Here is a 21,846-nt window from a genome sequence, read left to right as displayed (position 1 = left end):
TGAGTTTCATTCACCTTCCTCTACAACACTCCTGCATGGTTAGTGTTTGTTAGAATAGCCGCTGGTTGTGCCGATAAACGTTTTGGTTTTTACCTCGTTAATCTTCAACCCGAGGTTTTGTACCACCAGCTCCAACCTTTGTTAACCGTCTGCTTTAGGCTAGTAGGGCTTCAAACTATGGTTGGAACTGCAGTTATGTCTATATCATAACTTAATCATAACTATTGACTTGTAGAAGATTTTTTTTTTTTTGGTTTCTGCAAGACCTCATTCGCCTAGCGGTAATGGTTCGCACAGTGCCGATGCAATCTTTCACTGTTTCTTCTCGTCAGACACGTGCGTATTGCGTTCGTTTAAGTTCATGTCCAGATGTCTAATTTTCTAATTTTATACCTTATTATTTAGTATTTAAAACACAAGTATTTGAGCATGAACTTGTCTTCTTTTTGTTCTACTTACCCCTGGTCAAGTGTCTTCGTACTTAGACCGAACGCGCAGCCCATGACAGCGCCATCTGTCGGCCGATAGTGAACGAATGTTTTTGTGAGCACCCCGGTCGCTTCCGGTCAACATGACCCGGCGAACCCGTTGACTACCGCTATTAATTGTAGTTCATATTATTTGTTACATTTAAGCCATCGTCTTAAGATGATTTTAAAATATCTACCTCAGAGAGGTCCGTAAAATATCCTAGTAGACTATCAGACTGTGAGGTGTACCAGCAAAGAGCCAACCAAAAAACACTCCGGTGAAATATAAATTAATTATTATAAATATAAATCCAAAAAGTTAAAAAAACCTTCTTTTATAGATTCAAACCTGAGGTTCTACAATTGTCATATGCATATTGACTGTTATTGCCACACCTTCGATAGCGAACGAATGTATTAAATGTGTTGGTGTATTCCCTTAACCCCGAAAGGGGAGGTACGTTCTATCGGCCGTTTCGGTAGACCATCTCGTCAATCCACAGTGAGCCGTCCAACAGAGAATACGTGCACCCGCTGCGTTAAAATTAACAGCCGAAAGCGTCTGGCTAGAATAAACTGCAAAATGATACCACAAACAAATTGGTAAGTACAATTAAGTGAAGTTCAATTAGATACATCCGGCATTGGTGAGAGTGTTTTAATTATGGAGAATGCTGATTAACGCTGGTTAGAATAAAAGATAGTTCGTTATCTAGTGGAGCACACCCTCTGAGCTATTAGTAGATCTGATTCTGTTCGCTGGTGAGCAACGTACGTAAGCAAAAAAGACGACACACGGTACAAGAAGAAGCTATCAATTTGAGGTTCGGTGCTAATTTGCAAAGCTACATATATGCAAGCACACACTTGCCATTTTGCCCACAGTGTCTCTCGTGCTCTCTCGTCTGCCGGCTTCCGTTTGGACGATGAATTTCCACGCCTGCGTACGAGCGCGCGCTTTAGGCATTTTCCTTCCCCAACGGTTGCTGTCACGTTTCGCGGTGTGTTTTGGTTTTCAAAAGCCGCGCCGACGTCTGCGATGCTCCGCTGGCCTTTTGACCGTGTTGCTTGCCGTTTTGTCAACGTGTCGGAAGGTACGACGTCTGGTGAATCTTTTTGTTTCGTTTTTTTTGGTTCCTTCTCGGTCGAACAAAAAAAAAATGCAACGCTGTAGCAAAGAACATATTTTCCAAGAAAAAGAAAACTATTTGAAAAATGTATTGAGTACTTATGTTTGACTCATAGAATTTCTTGCTTTTAAAGGCACTCAATTAAGGATATAATTTGTAGAAATAAATAATTTCCGGCAAATTTCCTTTTTTCCAAACAGAAATGCCACTTTAAACTTCCTCCTTAATCAATAACTACTAAGGTAAATTTTTTGCTGTAAAAATCGCATGTTGAAGTATATTATTACTAAACTCAAAATTCAAATTAAATTCTATGTTTTTTTTTTCATACGATGAATTTTCCTTTCGTTAATATTTTATGTCCACCTCTCGACTCTGTACACGTAAACTGCTTTCTGTGGAGGTGCTAATATTCTGTTTACTTCATACGATACGATATATCAGGGCTTTTATAGCTTGTGTAATACGATTTTTTCAGCATTAGTCAAATATGTTCTAGTCGTTCGCACTGCATTCGAAGCGGACAGGTGATTAGTAAAATTGATTCCCAATCTCCTAAAACCCAACTTTATCGGCGATTGTTTCTTCTTTACGGTTATGCCTTTGGAAGCCTCAGACTTGCCCCAAATGTACACTTGACCCGGGTCAAATGAGAATAATTTTGGAATGGTGTGCCACATATGTGTGGCGGTGTACATGTATGTGTTTACTTTACCGACGCTCGCCACCGAATAAACACACATGTGCCGTGTAGGAAACATTGTCCAGATTGAGTGTTAATAGTTCCTTATATGTTTGTCTTTCTAGTCAACTGACCGTGTTCCTGGTCTGTACCCTACTGCTGTCCCTTTCAGCAACCGATGCCGGCCCAACGTTCGAATGTGAGCTCGAAAAGCGTGCCGACGAGAATGTGTGCGTATTCCGCAACGTTATGTACGCCAGCAATACTACGAGCGCTACGTTTAAGGCTCCGTCAGGCAAGATCCAGCATGTCGCCTTCGAGGACAGTACGCTTGAGCAGTTTCCGAAGGAGCTGCTAAATGCATTTCCCGATCTGCGGTCGCTTAGTGTACCGAACACAAACCTTACCACGCTGATCATTCCCACGAAGCTGGAGCGTCTGATCGCTTCGGATAATCAAATTTCGCATGTTGTCGTACACCAGGCGCGCGATAGTACTACCATGCTGGAGTTGATGCTCGATTCGAACCATCTGCGCGATGTGTCCAATCTGACGCGGTTGGCAAAGCTGGAGATTCTTAATCTGAGTGGCAATAAGGAGCTGCCCAACGATGGCACTATCGAGCTGGGACGGTTCAAGGGTATGAATGGGTTGCGTCACCTGTTACTCTCGGATGTTGGTGCGTACTACCTCGAGAATGAAAATGACGTGTCACTACCGGAGCTAGAACTGTTGGACCTTTCGAACAATAATCTACTAACGTCCAGCTTGAACGTGAAGGTGTTTGCACCGATGAAGTCGCTACAGATTCTTCGGATCGGGTACAACCAGCTCAACGATCTGGATGTAATGCAGCTAACGCAGAATAATGAGCAGCTAAAGCAGATCTACCTCGAAGGTAACCATTTCAAGTGCGATCAGCAGCGCTTGATTCTGGATCATCTGAGCAAGGCTGGCGTTGAGACGCCCATCACCAACAAGCAGGCCCAGTGCGTGTCCGGTTTTGAGAAGCAGGACAATATGTGCTGCATGCCAGAGATGCCCGGTTCGATCGGTACGCAAGTGCCACCGAAGCAGGTGGGCGGTGGACAAGATAACCGAATGACGGATAGAACGTCTACCAACACGGAATCAGGGATGGTACACGGTAAGGGCAGTGCAAGCACAAGTACTGTCACACCGTCTACTTCTGCTCCTGCAGTAAGCGTGCCGAAGTCGAACGAGGACGGCAAAAGCGTGGCTACGATGGTAACGTTGGGTAACCATAGCTGGCTCGGCGTGCTGACGTTGTTGGGGGCTACCATTGCGAAACTAATTCTATTCTAATCTACTAACAGGGTAGGTAGGGATGTAACCTTTGCATGATACATTTCGGAAAGCGCTTGAATGCTAGACACTCGTGTGTCTAGGGTGTGACACCATACTTTTTGGTTTTACGTAACACTTAATCAACGACAGGAGCGGCCATTTTGAATGGATATTTTTGACGCCCGAGACGCCCGTAAACATTGGTGTTGCAATTGGTTTGGTAATGGGATTCGTTGGACGTATTGAGACGAGTGGTGCCGTCTATTGTGCTTGTGGCTTTGTGTCCTTTCGAGCGTCATTTACAACATAGTTCACAGTTCACATAGCCCTCTAGTCTACAGGGTAGAACCACCAGCCATAGTGAAGAGCTTACAAAGAAACCAAAATCAATATAGTAATGTAACACTCTCTTTGCCCCATCATTAGCTTCTCGTAGATGAGATCGACACATTTCCTAGAATTAAAGAACACGTCGTGGTCATGAGCGATGCGATATCGTTACCCTTATCAGCCATGTTTACAGTAAAACCACTTTACACACCATTCATCAGCAATCTGCAGATCGGCCGGAATAACAGGGGATTCGTTTGAATTTTCCGAATTCCAAATTTGAAATCATAACGCAATATAATTGCAATGGGACATTCAGAATGAGAACTCAGTGTTTGTGTCTGTCTATATTTATGTGTCTGTCTGTTGTAAAATTTTGAACAAAGAAGACACTGTTGGGTGCGTCGCATTAGTAATAAGCTTATGAATGTACTTTTTTCGCATAGAGATCAATCTCGTCGCTACTTTATCGAACTTTTGTTCCAACCAGTACCAACGCATTCTCATACGTCATACCCGCCATAGCTCATTTGCGATAATACCTCGTATTGTTTGGATTTGGGATGTGAAGACTCCAACAGCAAATAAACCGAAAGTGTGCGGCATATGATAGAAGTTCTAGAGATTTAGCAAGTAAGTTGAAGGCTACACACGTGCAGAATGCTAAACAATTATCAAGTATTAAATACACATCTCATTGCAACACATCTAGTCATAGGAATATTAAACATTACATCGCTATGTCGGTATCGGACAGGTGAATACGGGACTGGGTGTAGCAGTAGAACTGCAATTTCATACAACGATTTTTAGAAGAAGCAACAAAAAAAAATCCCATGTTTTGTACAACATTTTGTGAGGAGCAAAAGAGGACTTCGTCGCTGGGGGTTTCGCAACAGACGAAGACGAAATGGTGATAGTGAGGCCAAGTGCTCTTAGGTGAGAACGACGGGGGGGAAAGGGAAGAAAAAGGGTGGGAAAAGAGAGGCATGCAGAAAGCGAAAAATGTACTGTGCTAATAACTCCCGGAAAAGAACCAATAAGACCATCAACCACCTCGAACAAGCCTGCCACCGATATGACACACACGTTTGCCTGCTGTATGCCTTTTCTGCAGATGGTGGCCATCTATGCGGCAAGCAAAACAGCTCACGAGCAATCGTCTTGTGTAGGTGTAGAAGTGTATGCACATTGCTGCTTTTTAAAGTTACGATCTCCTCGTTGTACTACCCACCTGCATCCTGGCCGGAAAAGAGAGGCGGAGTGTCTAAAGTTTGTCTTTAACCGTACCGCTTCATAGGTAAGCTGCAGTCGCTTAGTCGGCGATGTTGTGATTATTCGTATTGGTGCTAGCAAGCCGCAAAACCGTATATCCCGTATTACTGCTAAACATTTCTACTAGATGCCGCTCTATTTCTAGGCATATATTCACGTATTCACTCTGTACTTTCATGCTTTATCGTGGTAGAAGTAAATCGTTTTAAAATCTTACCAACTAGCTCGATGGGAGATGAGGTTGCTTTGCTTGTTTTGTTCGCATAGAAAGAAAGCCGGATTATATATGTGGAAAGAAGGACACGTTGGAAGGTGTAGGAGGTAAGTCTGTCCGGCACTATAATTGGTAAAATTAATAGTTAATTCCATGTTCTATTTTTAAACTATAGTCCCCGATCCACGAACATCCTCCACTGGCACTAGTAATTCTAACATAATCTGATCTAATTACGTAGATAAAATTAAATAGTGCTTTTTAAGAATGGCAACAATCGAGAATCTAAAGATGCAATTCTAGATGAAGTGCAGCAACAAATTAAAACTAGCGTGAGATCTAGGATCCGACATCTGTCTTAGTAACGATACAGAGCAGAGGAATAATCGCCAAGGATCTCTACTAGTAACAGGAAGATTCCATTTTTTCGGAACGGAGCAATCCTATTTCAACAAACATAAAAACCTTCCATTCTTTGAGAGGCCCACAAGTTTCACAAAAAAGAAAAGAAAAATTTGTATTGAAAAATCCCTTAGTAGTGGTTGTTAAAGCGATTTTGTTAATGAATATTCATCTGATTTCTTAATCTCGGCATAACGACCTGCTAGGTCACGCCAGCCCTCGATTGACTTACAAGACTTTCTGACATGACGTAGTGGAATAGATTGGACCTGATTTTTCACAACTCAAATAGAACAAACCTAATCATCACTAGTTTCCATAGAAGGATCTTGCTACAACCGGACAGAGTGGCTGCGTTTTGCCTCCACCTCGAAAGGGGCCCCGAGCTGAAGCCCGAAACGAAATGTTTTTTTTTTTGTAAATGCTGGCGGATCTGATGGAAAGTCCCTTGATAGCTGCCTCCTCATCGCTTCAAGGCCTCAGGAGGGCTAAATCCGCCGCTACTAATCTCTGCATCCTATCGATAGATCGATATAGATCTCATCCGAGGATCATAGGGAATCACTTAATCAATGAGTAGAACAATATTTTCGTACAGCCAAGTGCCCTCCTAGAACGACATGATATTATCAACTTGTAACGATATACATCTGCCTTAATTTAAATAATTTGATTTACTCGCTTTATTACTCATTCCACTCATTTACTTTGATATACCATCTCTCGATACTACTGTGTGCGTTCGATGATGTGTTGTTTTGGCGTATATCATCATCGTATCACCAAACATTTCTTCCCTACTTTTACACTTATTTACATCCGCTTTTCCGCTGGCGCGATTCGATAGTTTAAGTTGTCTGTTCGTCACTCGCCTACCCGAGGACGCAACACCTTAAACTGCAGATTCCTAATAAGGAGAGATTGCATTCGACGCTGGTAAGATTAGCTATTGTCTCTTTGCTTCTTTTTTTTACAGTATCTGTCTTCGTTAAAATCAATGATGCGTGTCGTCGCTACCTCTCCGTTTCATTTCTCTGTTCTATACAAATTGGGCTCGAGCTATATACAAACGGGCAGAGCCGCTGTCACGGTATTTCCTCAACATACGTTGCCGGAAAGATGCCAATCTGTCCGCGGAGTGCACCGAGCCACCAGCCGTCCTCCTGCTTAATGTGCACCTCGAGTATGTCGCCGGGCTGCAGTTCCAGCTCGTCATAAAGCTTTGGTGTGTAGTTAAATAGTGCCCGGCAGCGTCCAAGTATGACTGGCTGGTTGGCGATACCGTCCGGGTGGTCAATGTTTGTTGGACCACCGTTTGTTAGTGCCGTAGTGTGGTGACCGTTTTCTAGTAGCTGCTTCGGTGCTACCGAGCACCGTTCTTCGTCTTCATCTTGGGAAGAAAATTCATCTAAAATGGAATAGAGGCTGATTAGTGGAAGCTTTGTGAAAGAATAGTTTGAGGTTTAAAGTACCAAAATCGGAATCGGGTTGATTGGAGACTCCATCGGCAACGCCTCGATCCCAGGCCGGACCGTGATGATCGTCCTGAAGAGCTGACTTACCAGCCTTGCCTGTCGTCTGTAGAATAAAAAGAGTTAAATAAAAAAGAGTTATAGTTTAAATAACGATTCCTAATCGAGACATTATCCAGAAGCTAATTCTACTCACGTAATGTCCTTCGTCTCCATTGCACCCGTTCCGAGCGTATTTGTGCACAATGTGTTTGATGAGCGTATCGTTTTTAATATCCAAACATCCTTGATCGGAACTGTCGTCTGAACTGAGAACTGTAGTTTGGCCGTTGGTGGTTGCAGATTCTAGATTACCCTCTGGATCGTCCTGTTCATGCTTTAGCCACAAGGGGACCTTTAACACGCTTGTCTGTAAGCCGGTACGATCGCGGGTGATCTACAAACGTCAAAGGGGGGAAACAGTTAAGATCTGGTGTACTTGAGAATGAGGGCTCAACCTTACCTGAATATGTTGTGCAAGAGGATGACTGGAGCGAGGCTTGTGATCAAGTTCTAGTAACGCTGATTGTAGCTTATAACGCGCACCTTCCAGGTATGTGAGCATCGACCGTATCTAAAAAAAAAGGATATTTTCAATTTTAACGATCATTTCGATTCATAATTTCCACTTCCAATTCGATAAAACTTACATGATAGAGCTTATCGGCAATATTCTGATTGCTTTCGCCGTTTTTGTCCAGCGTCTGGGAGAATCCTTTCAGTCCGTTGCGCGATCGTCGCTCGCGGTCCAGATCTTGGCGGATCAGCTGCAGCAACTTCACGAGCGATTGTTTTCTTCGTTCGCGGTTCATGGCCAGGGTGGTGTGTTCACAGTAGAAATCGGGCAGCAGCTGTTCGCTTGGTCCTTCCGTCGCTCGTCGGATGTTCTTAAGGACGTCCAGATCTTTGGCCACGCTGCACATGGCGACCTGCGGACTGAGCCGGTCGATCGTTTTCGTCAACAGTGGGCTCATCTCGGCCGACAGTTTGAGGTAATCGGTGACGTACGTTTTAAACTGTGCCAATCGTTGACTTTCGAGCGTTTGCAGCATAGAGGAACCACGCAGTACGGACATTTCCCAGTCGACTCGGGCCCTTTCCGCTCGAATGCAGAGGGTGTAATATTCTACGTCCGCCTTCTTAACCGCTTCTTCAGCCTTCTTTCTTTTGCCCTCGAGCTTGTTGCTATCTTTTTCCGACACTTTCACCTCCTTGTCGGTGGTCTTGTGCAGCAGTCCGATTGAGGGAGTTCGTTGAAGTCTGGTAATATTTGGAAAGCGTTAATACGTTAATAACAACATTTCTGATGTAAGTCTCGCAATGTATATTACTCACTTCACATCGAGCATTGCATCCTGTAGCTTTTCATTCTCCCGTGCCGCTGCATGTGAATTTTTCTTCGCCTTTATCTCCGCCGTCCTCCATTCTGCCAGGATGCGAGCCGATTTGTCCACGTTGGTTTCGATCGTTTTGCGTGCCTTGTGTTGATTCTCGATCACTGCTTTCAGCGGTTTCACAACTTCCTCCGCCAGCGAGTTGGAGAACTGTCGGTGTACCTCGCTCCGTCCCTCCAGCTCGGTCGATACGGATCGCCACGAGTCGGCTATCGTGCCCGGTAGATCGCGGCAGGCTTTGTTCAGTTTGTTGGCAATCTTTGAGAGCGATTTGGCGTACAGCTGTTCAATCTCGGTCCGCTCGTGCAGTATTGCGACCAGATCCTTTCCAAAGTCACCGCCCTGCTTGACGAATCGGCGTACTTCTTCAAAGCCATTTTGTCCCTGCAAGTAGACATTTAGTAAAAAAGGAAAGAGATAAAGTTTAATAATAGTTTATCTGATGTTTTTCTGTTACTGGCCCAAAATAGAATCTTTGTAAATACTTCTTATGCCTTATGGCCGAATGAAATGTAAAAATGTTAACAAAATAGAAGAAACATTTCTAACATTCTGCTACTATCTTTTGTAGTTTATAGTTTGTTCTCCTTTTTTAATAGATATTTTTTAGTCGTTTGTCTTTTACGGTATCGTTAAATAAAATTTATATATTTTTGTAAAACATGGTTACTTGCTTCTTTTTCTCTATAACATCGAAAGCTCTTGACCTGCCATTACTGGCTTTCCTTGATTTTATTTCATTTATTTATACATGAACGTCTGCCTAGTGGCTCTAGATTTGATCTTAATTCTAACTTATTATTATGAACAGAGCTGGGCCAAGATGGTTTTGGGAAGCGTCTAGAGATTAAAGAGAGGATCGTACAACAGATGTGAGGTGGAAATCTAACAAGTGAGACAAGGAGTTAAAGGAGAACAATGTACGCAGCAGAGGATCATTGCGACCAACTGAAGTACGAAGTCTAGAAATGATAAAGGAAGTACGGATACGAAGGGTATGGTTTAGAACATAAAAGGGATGGAGCACAGTAGCGACAGAGGATAAATGGATGGATGAAGTCTTCGAGTCTCTAGAATTTCAAATCCAAGCAGTTGACACCTAGATAGTAAGGCAGAGTGAAAGAGGGTCCAACAAGGACTCTGTGAAAACTAAGAACTCTATAACCTGGTGAAAGATCAGAGCCATACGACGCCAGGTTACAGTGCAATACTGTAGCAAAGACCTGACCAACGAACAGAAGAGCGCTTTTAAACACAATGGGTTGGAGAAATCACGGGCGATATGTCGTATGGTACCAAGGGTTTTCCAAGCCCAAGAAGCCCAGGAGTCAATGTCATTGTCTAGCCATATACCTAGGTTCTTAACTACTGAAGCACGGTTGTCCAGGACTTGGTCTAGCAGGAAGGGGAGCTCTGTCAGACGGATTCTGTCAGCGAACCGATCCGGTGTCTAGTTGTATATATTTTGTCTATATTTCGTAGCATTTCGACTACGTTGTGCTACCAAAATAAAAAAAAAAAAAAAATCTCGAATCTGAAGAACCTGAACAATATAGACGTTGTTTTATAAAATATGCTATCTATATCTGAGATGATGCCATCCATTTGATTATCACTTAACAGTACAGTTAACAGCGCTACTGAACTTATTGACAATGATCGTGCGGTCGATCGAGAGGACTTCCAACTGATCTCCATTATGTCAACGAGTTATCCCATTTGCTTGACCTAGAGGATCTTATCTCCCTAATATAAAGCTGATCTCCCTTCGTGCTGAAGGCAAGGCTGGGATGATGAAAAATATTTTCTACTAAATTGTAGTTGCAAACGGATTACTATCAGCATAAGAGGTGAACCAATCGATTCAATTATTGCTCCATAACTTCAAGTCGTCCAAAACAATCAAATCGCATAGTTCGATAACCTAGTTGCTAGTTATGCAACTCTTGAATGGATTTACACTTCCTTCCCGATCGATCCGTTCAATCGCAACCGGTACCCATTGGACCATCGTCCAGATGGCAGACAAAAAACGTAGCGCACAGTATTAGCGAAGTGATGACGATGACTCCTGAGTGGACAATCATACTGTCACCGACAGCAAACCCCATCAGCGGCGTACAGCAAATGCACCCCCACGTACATACAAGCTAAACCTCGGCTGTACGGCTCTACAAACAAACAAACAAGCCCCGTTTGGACAACCACACTGGCCAATATAAAGCTGCTGATGGCAATTGGACAATGTTTTCCCATTAACAGGTGTTTCCGGTTCGGTGGAAGAGTACCACAACTGGTGAGGTACATCGTATTTCCCAGCAATCATGTGGAAGTGACCCGCAGTGCAGTTCGGTTCTTTTTTTTTGCGCATACGGTTGTTTATCTGTGTACACACGACAGGGATGTTTATGTCTATTAATAAGCGGCATATTAGCAGGTCTGTTTCACCCCTTGCTTGAAGCGTTTGCACATTGAGGGTGACGTTGGCGATGCAATCTAATCTTCTCGACCGTACTTGCTTGAATAGTTGCTACCAAAAAAAAGCATACCTTTTCATAATGGTTAGGACAAGGACTGGTCAGGTTTTACTAACGCATCAACAACAGATAAATTGATGTAGTGTGTTTTTTTTTTAAATCAGGAAACGATCAAGAAATGCAACTGCAAAGGAAAGTAGCAGTGGCAGTGGATGTTTTGCAACTGCAACTTTTCGAACCACATCGCACGATGTACCGCGATGAACGACGCACTCAGAAGAAGTGATCACTTCTCGTCGCCGATCGGTCGATTTCATTAAACTCACTTCCTGCTGCTCCAGCAAGTGCGGGAATGCGTTCAAACACGTTTCACCGAGACCGAGAGATTTGTGCGGCAGAAGCTGTTTGTTTTATCACAATCAATTACAAACCTCCTCGTCAGACGAGCGATGATGGATTGTAAATGTGCTGGCATAAATTGTACTAGCATCCCCACGTGGAGTGGAGCACGTTGCTCACCAAAAGGAAAAGCGTCATCGAACGTTTAATTACGGGACGATACTTTCGCATCCCGCATTCGTTTCGAAATCAAATTTTTGGACTTCCTATACTTCTCGCAACCGCGACAAGTTTGGGTGAGGTCTCATTCACATTCCTGACGCGTATCGACACAGAGCCGATTGATTTGATCAATAGCAAAATACATATAGCAATAAGAATAATAATTCCCTTCACGATCGATCGTGCTGGGATGGAAAAATGTGTAGCGAGTTACTGACGATTCGAACCGATCGAGCGTACTTCCGGTGTTTGCAGGCGTGTCTCTCCGTGTGCAACTTCCTCGTTTGCTGACGATAAAGATTGAGAAATGCGAAATCGCGATGAAAACGTTCGGTGCCACGAGTTAATTAGTGGCGCTGCGATGCGAAGGAGAGATTAATGGGAGCAATGTGTGAATTTCGCGTACAGCAATGCATTGGCGACTGGTGAAGAAAAAGTAAATCTATAAAAATATTATCTAAGAAGAAGAATTCAATTAGCAAGGCGGGAATTAAATATATCAATGATAATGAGGAAGAGAAGTCATTTAACATTATTAATCCTAATCTATTATGTTTATTAATTCTAATAATCCTTCTTTTGGGACGGTGGTAAGGCGACTACATCGTCGGTTTTCCACAGAACACTTATAATATGTTATATTTATAGTGAGTTATGATACCAACAACAGAAAACTTCTGCAAAAAAAGTATTTACATGACTATGAAAGTTAAATTTTATATTTTTATATTTTAAAATGAATGCAAACCTAACATTACATTTTTTTACAATTAAAATTTCCCACATTGATACTTTTTTCGAGTTCAGTGAGCGATATTTAGTTTGATTATGAATGGAAGTGTATAATATTTGGTGTTTTTATTTCTTTTTTTTTTTTTTGGCTTTCTAACATTGTAATTTGTTCGAAAATTTCTGCCAAAATATAAAACTCTCAATACCCGCCTTTGTACCAATGTGCGTAGTGAGGACTGAGTATCCAACTATGCGGTATAAATAAGGCTAGTAAGCCATTCGATGTCCGGCGTCACCTTAGCAGGTCGTTAAGATAAGAAGAATAATAATTCTTATTTTGCTGAAAAAATTACAAGCCTGGACGGCCTTTACTTAAAGAAGAAGTAATTGGGTAGACAGAGCACCCTTTGGATGAGGTTTGAACCGGATGTTCTTCGTGTCGATGTCGCTATCACTATGCCAACGGTGAGCCTACTAGTAAGCATATCAGTGATTTAATTTCGGCTATCCACGGTAGTAGATTTTCTTATAAACTCATTCCTGAATTCGAATTTCGACTATCGATCGATGATGAATTTTTAAAAATATCTCCGGATAAACAAGATTAATAAAAAAACACACAACACACACATTATTGAAGATATTTAAGCTTGCATCCAAAGCCACCCATTAACTATCGATAAATAATCGTACTAATCGATAACTCGGACTCTTGATGCCACCAGTTCCAGTGGTTAACAAATTATCCGTTTACTACTCCCAACATGATATTGTTACCGCGTGGACCACCCCACCAATTACGACCCAAACAAACATGCACATAACCACACAGGAACTTCAAGCGAACAAATATCTAAGTTATCTCTGCTGAACGTTCGATATTCAAGTTCCAAAAGGCTGGTGATCTTTAAGATAAGCAAAGGCACGTGTCCACACACAGACCTTCATGTCCGTTTACGAGACGGAAAACAAATTGCCATCGTTAGACGGTAGCACGGGATAAACAAATTAGATTGAAACTCGATCGCTCGATTTGGTTACGGTTGCGATCGAGTTCGAAACCGAATGGTTTAAAGTTTCATGACTCAATTTGGAATATGGTTGATCACGGTGCTTAAAGGAAAATTTACGATCCATTTTGAAGTTATCAACACACCGCATAAAAACCTTTTTACCTTTTCTAAAAATAAGTTTAAAAAATTACGCTCGAAACCATCAAGAAAACGGAACCGAACAACCACAGTTATTCGATTGGGAAGGTAAAAAAGAGTATCTCGTGATAAATTATACCCTTTCGAAAAGCAGCATCTGTTATTATAAAATGTTGTCAACGAATTAAGCTTTCTTCGTGATGCTTAATATGAGGAGATGGAACACAAATGCGGAAAAACCTATTAACATAGCGGTTCTGATTCAATTCGCTTTCCGACACGAATGAGCAAAACAGCATTTCAAGCTCGTTTTATTCTTTTCAACTTGTACAATAAAACGTATAATGAATTATTAAACCGGTTAATGTGAGATTCAATAAAAACCTGTCGTATTTGGCAAAGGTTCGTTTTTGTGGTAACAAAATGTGTGAAATAAATGAAAAATGTGGCAAAGAAAAATGGAATATATAGAGAAACTTAAACAAATCAGACTCAAAAAGATGTAGAAATGTTAGCAAATAGACTGTAATTTACATTATCACAGTATAAAATAGTTCTTCAGCATACGAATGTGGTACAGCGCGAGAGTACAAATTTCCCTGTTTAAGTAAGTTTATATAGACAATTTATGCTTGAAATATTATAATAACTGCCTAACGCAATTGGCATATTACGATGGGAATTATGATTGGATATAGGATTGAAAATAGGGCTAATATGGTTTGCTTTAATAATTTTTTTGATTTTCTCCGCACTTAATATAGTATCAGGTCCAATTCTTAAGCTTAGTGGTCAGGTATAAAATTTATAAATATAAAAATGAAGGGTTTTTTATTATCTTTTCCATACCATTAAAAATACTCCTCAATTGGAAAGGTATCAAAATATATAAAGTGTAAAATTGCAAGACTGTTTTAGTGAAACCAATAATAACAATGTGGAGAGGATAGTTATCGAGCCCATTATACATAATCATATGTACTAAACTAAAAGGACATATGTACATTTATATAAGCTAGCTATAAATCTACTATTGTAAATAAAAAAAGGCTTTTGTTTTGGTAACGCAAGAATGACTTCTTTGGCTCTAAAGCGTCGAGAGTTTTTCTGACTTCCTTTACTTGAAGTAAATTCTCTTCAAATTATTTTATACTTTTTTCTTACATAATTTTTAATTTCAGCGTTGTTTTGAAGTCGTTGTTTAAGTATGGATTATTTAATTTATTACTTGATATATTGGATATACTTAGCTTTTTTATTATTTTTTTTTTATTCATAAAAGACGGCCTGGCCGTATTGCTTGGATATACTTAGCTTTCACAATGTTAATATTTACTCTTGACTACTATTGTTTGTTCAGTATTGACTTGTTCATTATTAAGTCTTTAAGTCTTTAAGTTTAATGTTTCATAATTGCATTATCTGCGCAAAAGAAGTTTGAAGATCCATTTTCAAGCCTTCAACTTGCTTATTTATAGCTGCACTTATGCAAATGAAAATAAATAAATATTTCACTGCTTCTCAACCATAGCTTCATCCTTGTAGCATTCATTCGAGTTTTCTTCACAAACGTCCTTGAAACACGTTCTTGGTGCATCGCATTTAATCGAGGTACAAATGTTCCAACAGGTGCCATTCGGCATTAAACTGGCACATTTGTATTCTAAGCACTATCTCGCAAATCCCAAAATATTGCAAACAAGATGCGTTGGGAATAAAGTCAACAATCTGTTCACTGCTAAGCACCCCACCCTAAAGTAAGAAGTTTAATATAGGCCAGAACGAATTTCACCGCACCTAAGTCCTCCGCGTTTCACTAGGTGTAGCGGAATAAAAACGACTCGCAACAAACCGGGAAACCGGCTGCACCATCGCTTTATGACCTTGATCTGCGCTTCGCTATTCTCGCTTCCCCGTTCCATTTCAGGACCATACCCAAATGGCGCGACAACTGGATCGAAAGTTGTCGCGCGATCGGGTGTACGCTCGTGCGCTCGCGAGACAACTTTCCTGATAGTGTGCGCTCCAACAACATTTAGCCGGCGCTTCACTAAATGGTGATTGGTTTCGAAACGCGGAAAGAAGCAAAAAAAAACCAGTAAGCGAGCACCCATAAAGCCGTATCGGATTCAAGGACGACCGTGGGCCGAGATGTTTTGCAGGTTTTCTGGTGTGTTGATGGATTAAGCAAAAAAAAAAACTTTCTTTTTTTTCGTGGCCAAGCATGAAGTGTTACGAAATTTTGGGAGGAGCAGTAGAGGTGGTAAGAACTTAATCCGAAGACATTGCTGTATGAGCTATAGTTTTTTGTCATTTTACAGAATAAGGAAAAAATCTTATCTAAGGAAGATACTATTAAGGGTTTTGACAAGACAAAGTAGCCTTAGTAGTGCCTTAGTTGGCGAATTTACATCGATTTTGTCAAAAGGGATACTTAACTTACTGGATTAACAACTAAGCCGGATCGTGCAAAAGCTAGTCCGCAATAGATGACGCTACTATATGGAGAGCTGTGGTACTTGATTGAAACCTACAAAGCATTCGCTAAGTTTACAGAATAACTTATCATCCTATCATCGATGTATAAATAATCAGAGCAAAACGAAACTCCAAAGTAAGAAACGATTGACATATTTTCATACCCATCACGAACACTACCAACACATCCTCATAATTAGTGATCTTTCTTTCACCATACACTGATCAGCAAGATCAAGATGCACCTCTTGGAACGAGTTTTGCAGTACCAGACCATTCATTTATCATCCTATCAAACGATCGATCTATCAAACTTCCATCGAACCGGTCCGTTCGACCCGGTGGACTTGTGAAAATTGTTGCAAAATGGAATTTCAAACCGATCGTCTTCTTTAATCGTTGGTCAATAGCAGCAGGTTGCCACTCACCGGCCACAACACTAATTGATTTGAGTTTGTTTAAGCAAAAAGTGTAGAAATTATGCCTGAAAGGGATTGTCAATACAGCTTACATTTGGTTGGATATAGGCATGACTATTAATCATTTTTATTCGTATACGATCAGTGAAGTAAACCGCATCAAACCATAGTCTCTGAGGTAAAGTAAAAGTGAAACTTGCTCATTGTTGTGCAAAACATGGTAATAAGTAGGGAATAACCTCATATATAGGCTGCAGGCTATGGTAGATTTCTAAATCAATATTTCAGGATTTTGGAGAGTGTTTGTGAAATTTCCTCGCTTTGAAATCGCTTTTTGAGAATCTGGCGCGTACCACCATTCCACGGGGCAATGGAGAAAAAGATGAATCACAATTTTGAGATTTTTTGACAGTTTCGCAACGATTTCATCAACAGTTTGATATATTCCCATGCCTCGGAGCCTTAGCAAAATGTAATAACATTTATACTTTTTGTTAGCGGTTGATGTTTAAAAAAAAAAGGGATAAAAGGGTTTAATGAAGGCTAAAAAAACCCTAAAATACGCGATTACAAATAAAAATGTTAATTTGATAGCTCTTGGTACAATGAATAGCGATAAACAAACTCAATCTTCAGTATTCTTAGGTCTGTTTAACATGTTTACAACCGACCACAACTAATCATAAAACTAAAACCGGAAACTAAATTACAGGGGAAGACGATGTGCAGCAAAACACAAGAACAAAATTACAAATTTTCCCGAAACCGGTTCTGGAAATATTTCCGAGACCAATTCCAAGACATATTCCGAATCCAATTCCTATTGCGGCTACAATTTTAATTCTCAACTTATAATCCGGAATGGATTATGTAGTTTTTGGAGCGCCCTGGAATCGATTCTGACCAAAACAGCATTTTACCCTCATACTCATAAGGATGAAGATAACCATATAATAAGAATATATAAGAAAATGAGATAGTAGGATAAGAAAAGTTCTAATTGTCATTTAAAAACGTTTAATTCTTCGGGTCTATGGAAATGGTATAAGAAAATGTAAATTATAAATACTTGTCCCAATAAACTATAGGCAAAATTCAAATTCAAATCAACAATTCATTCAAATTGTCAAGACAAGGTGTCAAAAACGGAAGATTCGAATTAACCGTTTGTGTTGTCAGTTGGAAAAGAAACTTAACGAAAGGCAATCTTACAAGTGTACTGTCGGACAGTGTACTGTCGGACAGTGTACTGTCGAGAATTTGTGTTCTCTAACACAAACGGAGACTCATATTTCTGTCAAACAACAGTTTGACAGCTATTTCGTCAGATATTCGAAACGGAAAGGCGCCAAACTCACTCGTTCCTGTGTGTTTCCAGCTCGTTTCTTTGTGCAGTTCCAATCAAAATGTGAGTATTTTAATTCAGAAAGCCAGGTTTGCCACTACGGGAGAAAAAAATATCATCGGGCATCTTGCTGCTCATTTGGTTCCATTTCTAATGAAATGTTTTTGGGCGGCACATACTATGAAGTAAGAACTTCCGTTCTTTAATAAGAACTTCCGTTCTTTCATCATCACTATCATCGCTCACATAATTTGAAAACTCATTGTGATATCCAAATATCATGTAGAACACAAAATATCTTCTCAAGAAGAACATTTGGCTTTGTTTTTGTTGGTTTCATTACTTTGACAGATTGATTTTAAAAATTTAAAGAAAAAAATTGCTGAACGAAACTTGTCTGTCACAAGAACGGTTTCATAATGCAAATTTATTTTCCGTTTTTATTGACAAGATTGTGCAGAGACTTTTCCTTTTGTAAAGGATAATCAGGCCTTATAACATAACATTTAAGTATTCCCATAGCAAGTAAGAAAAAATATTGACCTAAAATGCATGGTCATTGACAGATATGAGCACATGCTTTTACGATTTAATTTCACGGCATTAAGTGTCCCGATAGAATGATAAACGATAATATTCTAAATATCTTTATCGTGCCATTTTTATCAACATGTATGAACTTCGATAGCAATCAATTTTTGAAGAATTACGAAAGCAATTTTTTAAAAATGATCAGGCTGTTCCAGAAATTGTATTCCACTTAATCCACTTATTAACATCAAACACAGCATAAAGCAACATACTGCATGCAACGGTCACCTGAATTAACACCTCAACATTACCTCTAGTATCTCTGCGTTGGCACTCTTCCGGTGCATTGTCCGTGCACCTTCCCGGTCCTCCGACGACAACGTACGCTCCCGTTGCACTACGCTCGATTCGGGCGTCGTTACGATCGTACCTTGCACCTCCTGATGAGAATCTTGATCGCTCGTAGTAAGATCACTGCTGGTGCGCTTCACCCTACTACTAGCACTGCCACCCCCGGCCGGCTCTAGGCCAACCCGCTGCATGGCGGCATGTTTTTGCATCACCTCCCGGATGCGACCTTGCTCCTCACCGATCCAGCTCTTGAAGCCGCTCCACTTCTTCGTAATCTTAGCCTTCCGCCGGTCAAAGTCGATCAAGTGCTTCCCGGACACGCTGCGATTCTTCATGAGCGTCAGGCGACGCTCGGATGGATGCAGCTGCTTCCGATGCTCGCAGTACTCATCGTTGTCCGGAAGCGGTGACCCTAGCCCCACCGTGGACTGATTGATTTGGCGCGTCAATTCGTCCAGCTCGTCCATCGAAACGGCGAGCTGATTGGCACCGGGTCCAGCATCCGTCAGACTTTGGAAGCTGGCCGACTTTAGATCAAACTCCTCCTCCTGCGTGGAGTTGTTCGAAGAGGACGAATCACGTCGACATCCGGCCGGTGGTACATCGTACCGAGCGTCGCCAGGACTTGGCAGGTTTTGGTACAGATGACTATCGTCGCTTACGAGCGATAGACTGATCTCGTTCAAGACGTGATGCGAGCGTGTCAGATCATACGTTGACTCACCGTGCGGCTTCCGGATGCCGTCCGATCGCGTGCTGCGTGGAAAATCGTATATACTCTCCACCGCAGGACTGTTCGGTACGGACAGCGTGATGGCACCGTTCGCCGGACTGGCGGACATATTTAAAGATGGTGCTTTCGCAAGTGAGAGCCGCATCTCGCCACTCTGGTTGTGATGTAGGTGTAGGTTGTGGGCTGACTTGGAACGATTCTTCTCCAGCAGTCCACCACCACTCTGCCGTACATTCTCGTCCTGAAAGCTTCGACAGTTGTTGTTGCTTTCCGGCAGGAACGTAAACTTGATCTCACCAAAGTTGGGCAGCGAACTGTTCGCATCGACAAACACATCGTTTTCACTATCTTCCGAGGTAGACGGTGTCGCGACCGACCGTACCCGATGCTCCATCGTTGGCACGCTCGGTAGCGGTAGCTGTTCCACCGACGAGTCCGTATCGAAGTCAAACTTCATCGTCTTGGAGATAAGCACCGGTGCACCGATCTCGGGCCGGAAGTCATCCGACCGGTTCCCGCACATGTCGTAGCTATCGGACAGTGGTTCCGCGACGCCACCCTTCCGGCCGGGCGTTTTCCGCAGGAAGCGCGTACCGATCACGCCCGAGTAGCGCTTCGTCAGCTTGTCCAGCAGATTGGACGACGATTTGCCGTGCTTGCTGGCCATGGTGGCCGCGGCCACGTGCTGCACATCGTAGTTTCTTTTCATCATCTTCACGCCGGCCACACATATGATAACGGGCGTGGGGCGGCAATCCTTTTGCAACACTTGCACTACTCACTATCGTTCGATTAAGCTTCGGTTTCACAACTGCGTCATTTTCTTCTTTGCTTATCACTCTACTGCACCCACTCGTTTCGGGTTTTCACTGCGCTCGAGCAGCTTGGACGGGGGAGACGGGGACACACACACACACACACACTCACTCATGACTCGGCCTCCCGCCGCTTTTCACATTTTCTTTTTGGCACACTCTTCCTTCCTGCTTCAGATTTCTTATATTAAATTTTCGGCGCGTAATTCACGTCTGCTTTGCTTGCTGTGTCTTCTCCTTGGGTTTGCGGCACGATAGTAGCTATCAATTAAAAAATAATTTCACTTTTATTTACTGACTAATCCGCTCTTTTTTATTTTCCAACGTCTCACACTCCTGACACGGCTGGTGGGCGGCTGATCGGGCTCGATTGGAGGATCGAATTGTAATGGAGGCTAATAAACCCGACGAAAAGGTGAACATGCTCCGAAAATGTACCCACAAACACACTTAAAAAACGCGTGAAAAGCGGTGTTTCACCATCTGCTTATTGTCATCCAAATTGCACTTGCCGACCGAGGCCTCATCGCCGGCATACGGTGATGTGTGTGCGCAACGCCGTAGAACTCAGCGATGCATCCACAATGAGATGGATCTGTCCATTAGGAGCAAAATAAACATACGAAACGTGATGGGTATGTTTAAATTTGGCAAATGATTTATCGACCACCAGAGCTGGGTTAGGTGGGCAGACCAAAGCAAACAGTCCGATGTGCAACGACCAGCGTTGAAAGATGGAAAGTGTCTGATCCGAGGATTAATTTAGCAGCTCCATAACCCCTGCACCGCCTTGCACGATAATATGGAAGACTGATAATAAACTGGCCGGTCGGTAAGGGATATAAAACAGCACCGAAGTAAAGGACGTTGACATGAAGGTGCAGTGAGATATTATCCATCCGTTGAATGAAAGCGAAATTGTAAACGATGCCCGCCCGCTAAAGATGTTGGCGAAAATTAAAACCTCTCCAAAGAGGCGGTTACAACGGGAAAATAAGATTGATGGGGACGAAAGTGAAATTGTTTGCAGTAGACGTCTGGCAAATGGCGTCCGTCCGCCATTGTGGCCCAATCCGTCAAATGATTCAAACTCTCAACAAAACAAACAGATAATTAGCTTGCCACAGCAATCACAAGTTGTGCAATATAAAAGAATGATCAATTCTTTACGGATCTATGCGAAAGAAACAGTTTCCAGTTTGTCAATGATGGCCACGCGGAATCCCCAAAACGCACCTCTCGAACACTGTTTCGAGGCGGTTAATTTCTCACGATAATAATCCGGCGATCGCGATGCTATTACTTCATCGCATCAAACAATTTCGGCAATAGATCACTATCCTATCGAGATACGGGGAAATAGTGCACCAAACACTGACACCACCAATTAGTGAGAAGGTGACCCCACCCGCCGACCCCCCATTGGCCGGATACCTGGTACCGAAATCTGTCACAAAATGAGCTGACCTCCACCTAGCATAAAGCGGTCTGCCAATAGTTTCACACATTTGTCCCGTGCAGTTGTACCAGTTGCGCC

The 21,846-nt window shown here is 42.1% G+C and overlaps 3 protein-coding genes across 4 annotated transcripts in view; 2 read left to right on the top strand and 1 right to left on the bottom strand.

The window, feature by feature from the left end:
- Window positions 1-21,846, top strand: part of LOC126556046 (digestive cysteine proteinase 1) — a 283,799-nt gene that overhangs the window by 230,222 nt on the left and 31,731 nt on the right. The gene's annotated exons all lie outside the window — the stretch shown is intronic.
- Window positions 1,054-3,608, top strand: LOC126556138 (platelet glycoprotein V-like). The gene is made up of 2 exons (XM_050211357.1): window positions 1,054-1,073; window positions 2,408-3,608. The coding sequence occupies exons 1-2, from the start codon at window positions 1,054-1,056 to the stop codon at window positions 3,606-3,608; spliced, it is 1,221 nt and encodes a 406-aa protein (XP_050067314.1).
- Window positions 6,897-20,231, bottom strand: LOC126568786 (uncharacterized). The gene is made up of 7 exons (XM_050225414.1): window positions 18,722-20,231; window positions 8,658-9,100; window positions 7,973-8,582; window positions 7,786-7,896; window positions 7,480-7,719; window positions 7,284-7,389; window positions 6,897-7,219 (listed from the first exon to the last, which is right to left on the bottom strand). The coding sequence occupies exons 1-7, from the start codon at window positions 20,204-20,206 to the stop codon at window positions 6,897-6,899; spliced, it is 3,318 nt and encodes a 1,105-aa protein (XP_050081371.1). The 5' UTR covers window positions 20,207-20,231.

Source organism: Anopheles maculipalpis, chromosome 2RL, assembly GCF_943734695.1.
Source record: "Anopheles maculipalpis chromosome 2RL, idAnoMacuDA_375_x, whole genome shotgun sequence".
Classification (NCBI taxonomy): Eukaryota; Metazoa; Arthropoda; class Insecta; order Diptera; family Culicidae; genus Anopheles; species Anopheles maculipalpis.
Note: the sequence above shows the minus strand (reverse complement) of the source record. Positions and strands in the feature narration are given on the sequence as shown.

What these genes read in the sequence shown, in the direction of transcription:
- LOC126556138 (XM_050211357.1), top strand. Translation starts at nt 1,054, where the DNA reads ATGATACCACAAACAAATTG. An exon ending in ATGATACCACAAACAAATTG is followed by an intron (nt 1,074 to 2,407) that starts GTAAGTACAATT and finishes TTGTCTTTCTAG; the next exon opens with TCAACTGACCGTGTTCCTGG.
- LOC126568786 (XM_050225414.1), bottom strand. Translation starts at nt 20,206, where the DNA reads ATGATGAAAAGAAACTACGATGTGCAGCACGTGGCCGCGGCCACCATG. An exon ending in CCAACGCAGAGATACTAGAG is followed by an intron (nt 9,101 to 18,721) that starts GTAATGTTGAGG and finishes GTCTACTTGCAG; the next exon opens with GGACAAAATGGCTTTGAAGA. An exon ending in ATGGAGACGAAGGACATTAC is followed by an intron (nt 7,390 to 7,479) that starts GTGAGTAGAATT and finishes TTTATTCTACAG; the next exon opens with ACGACAGGCAAGGCTGGTAA.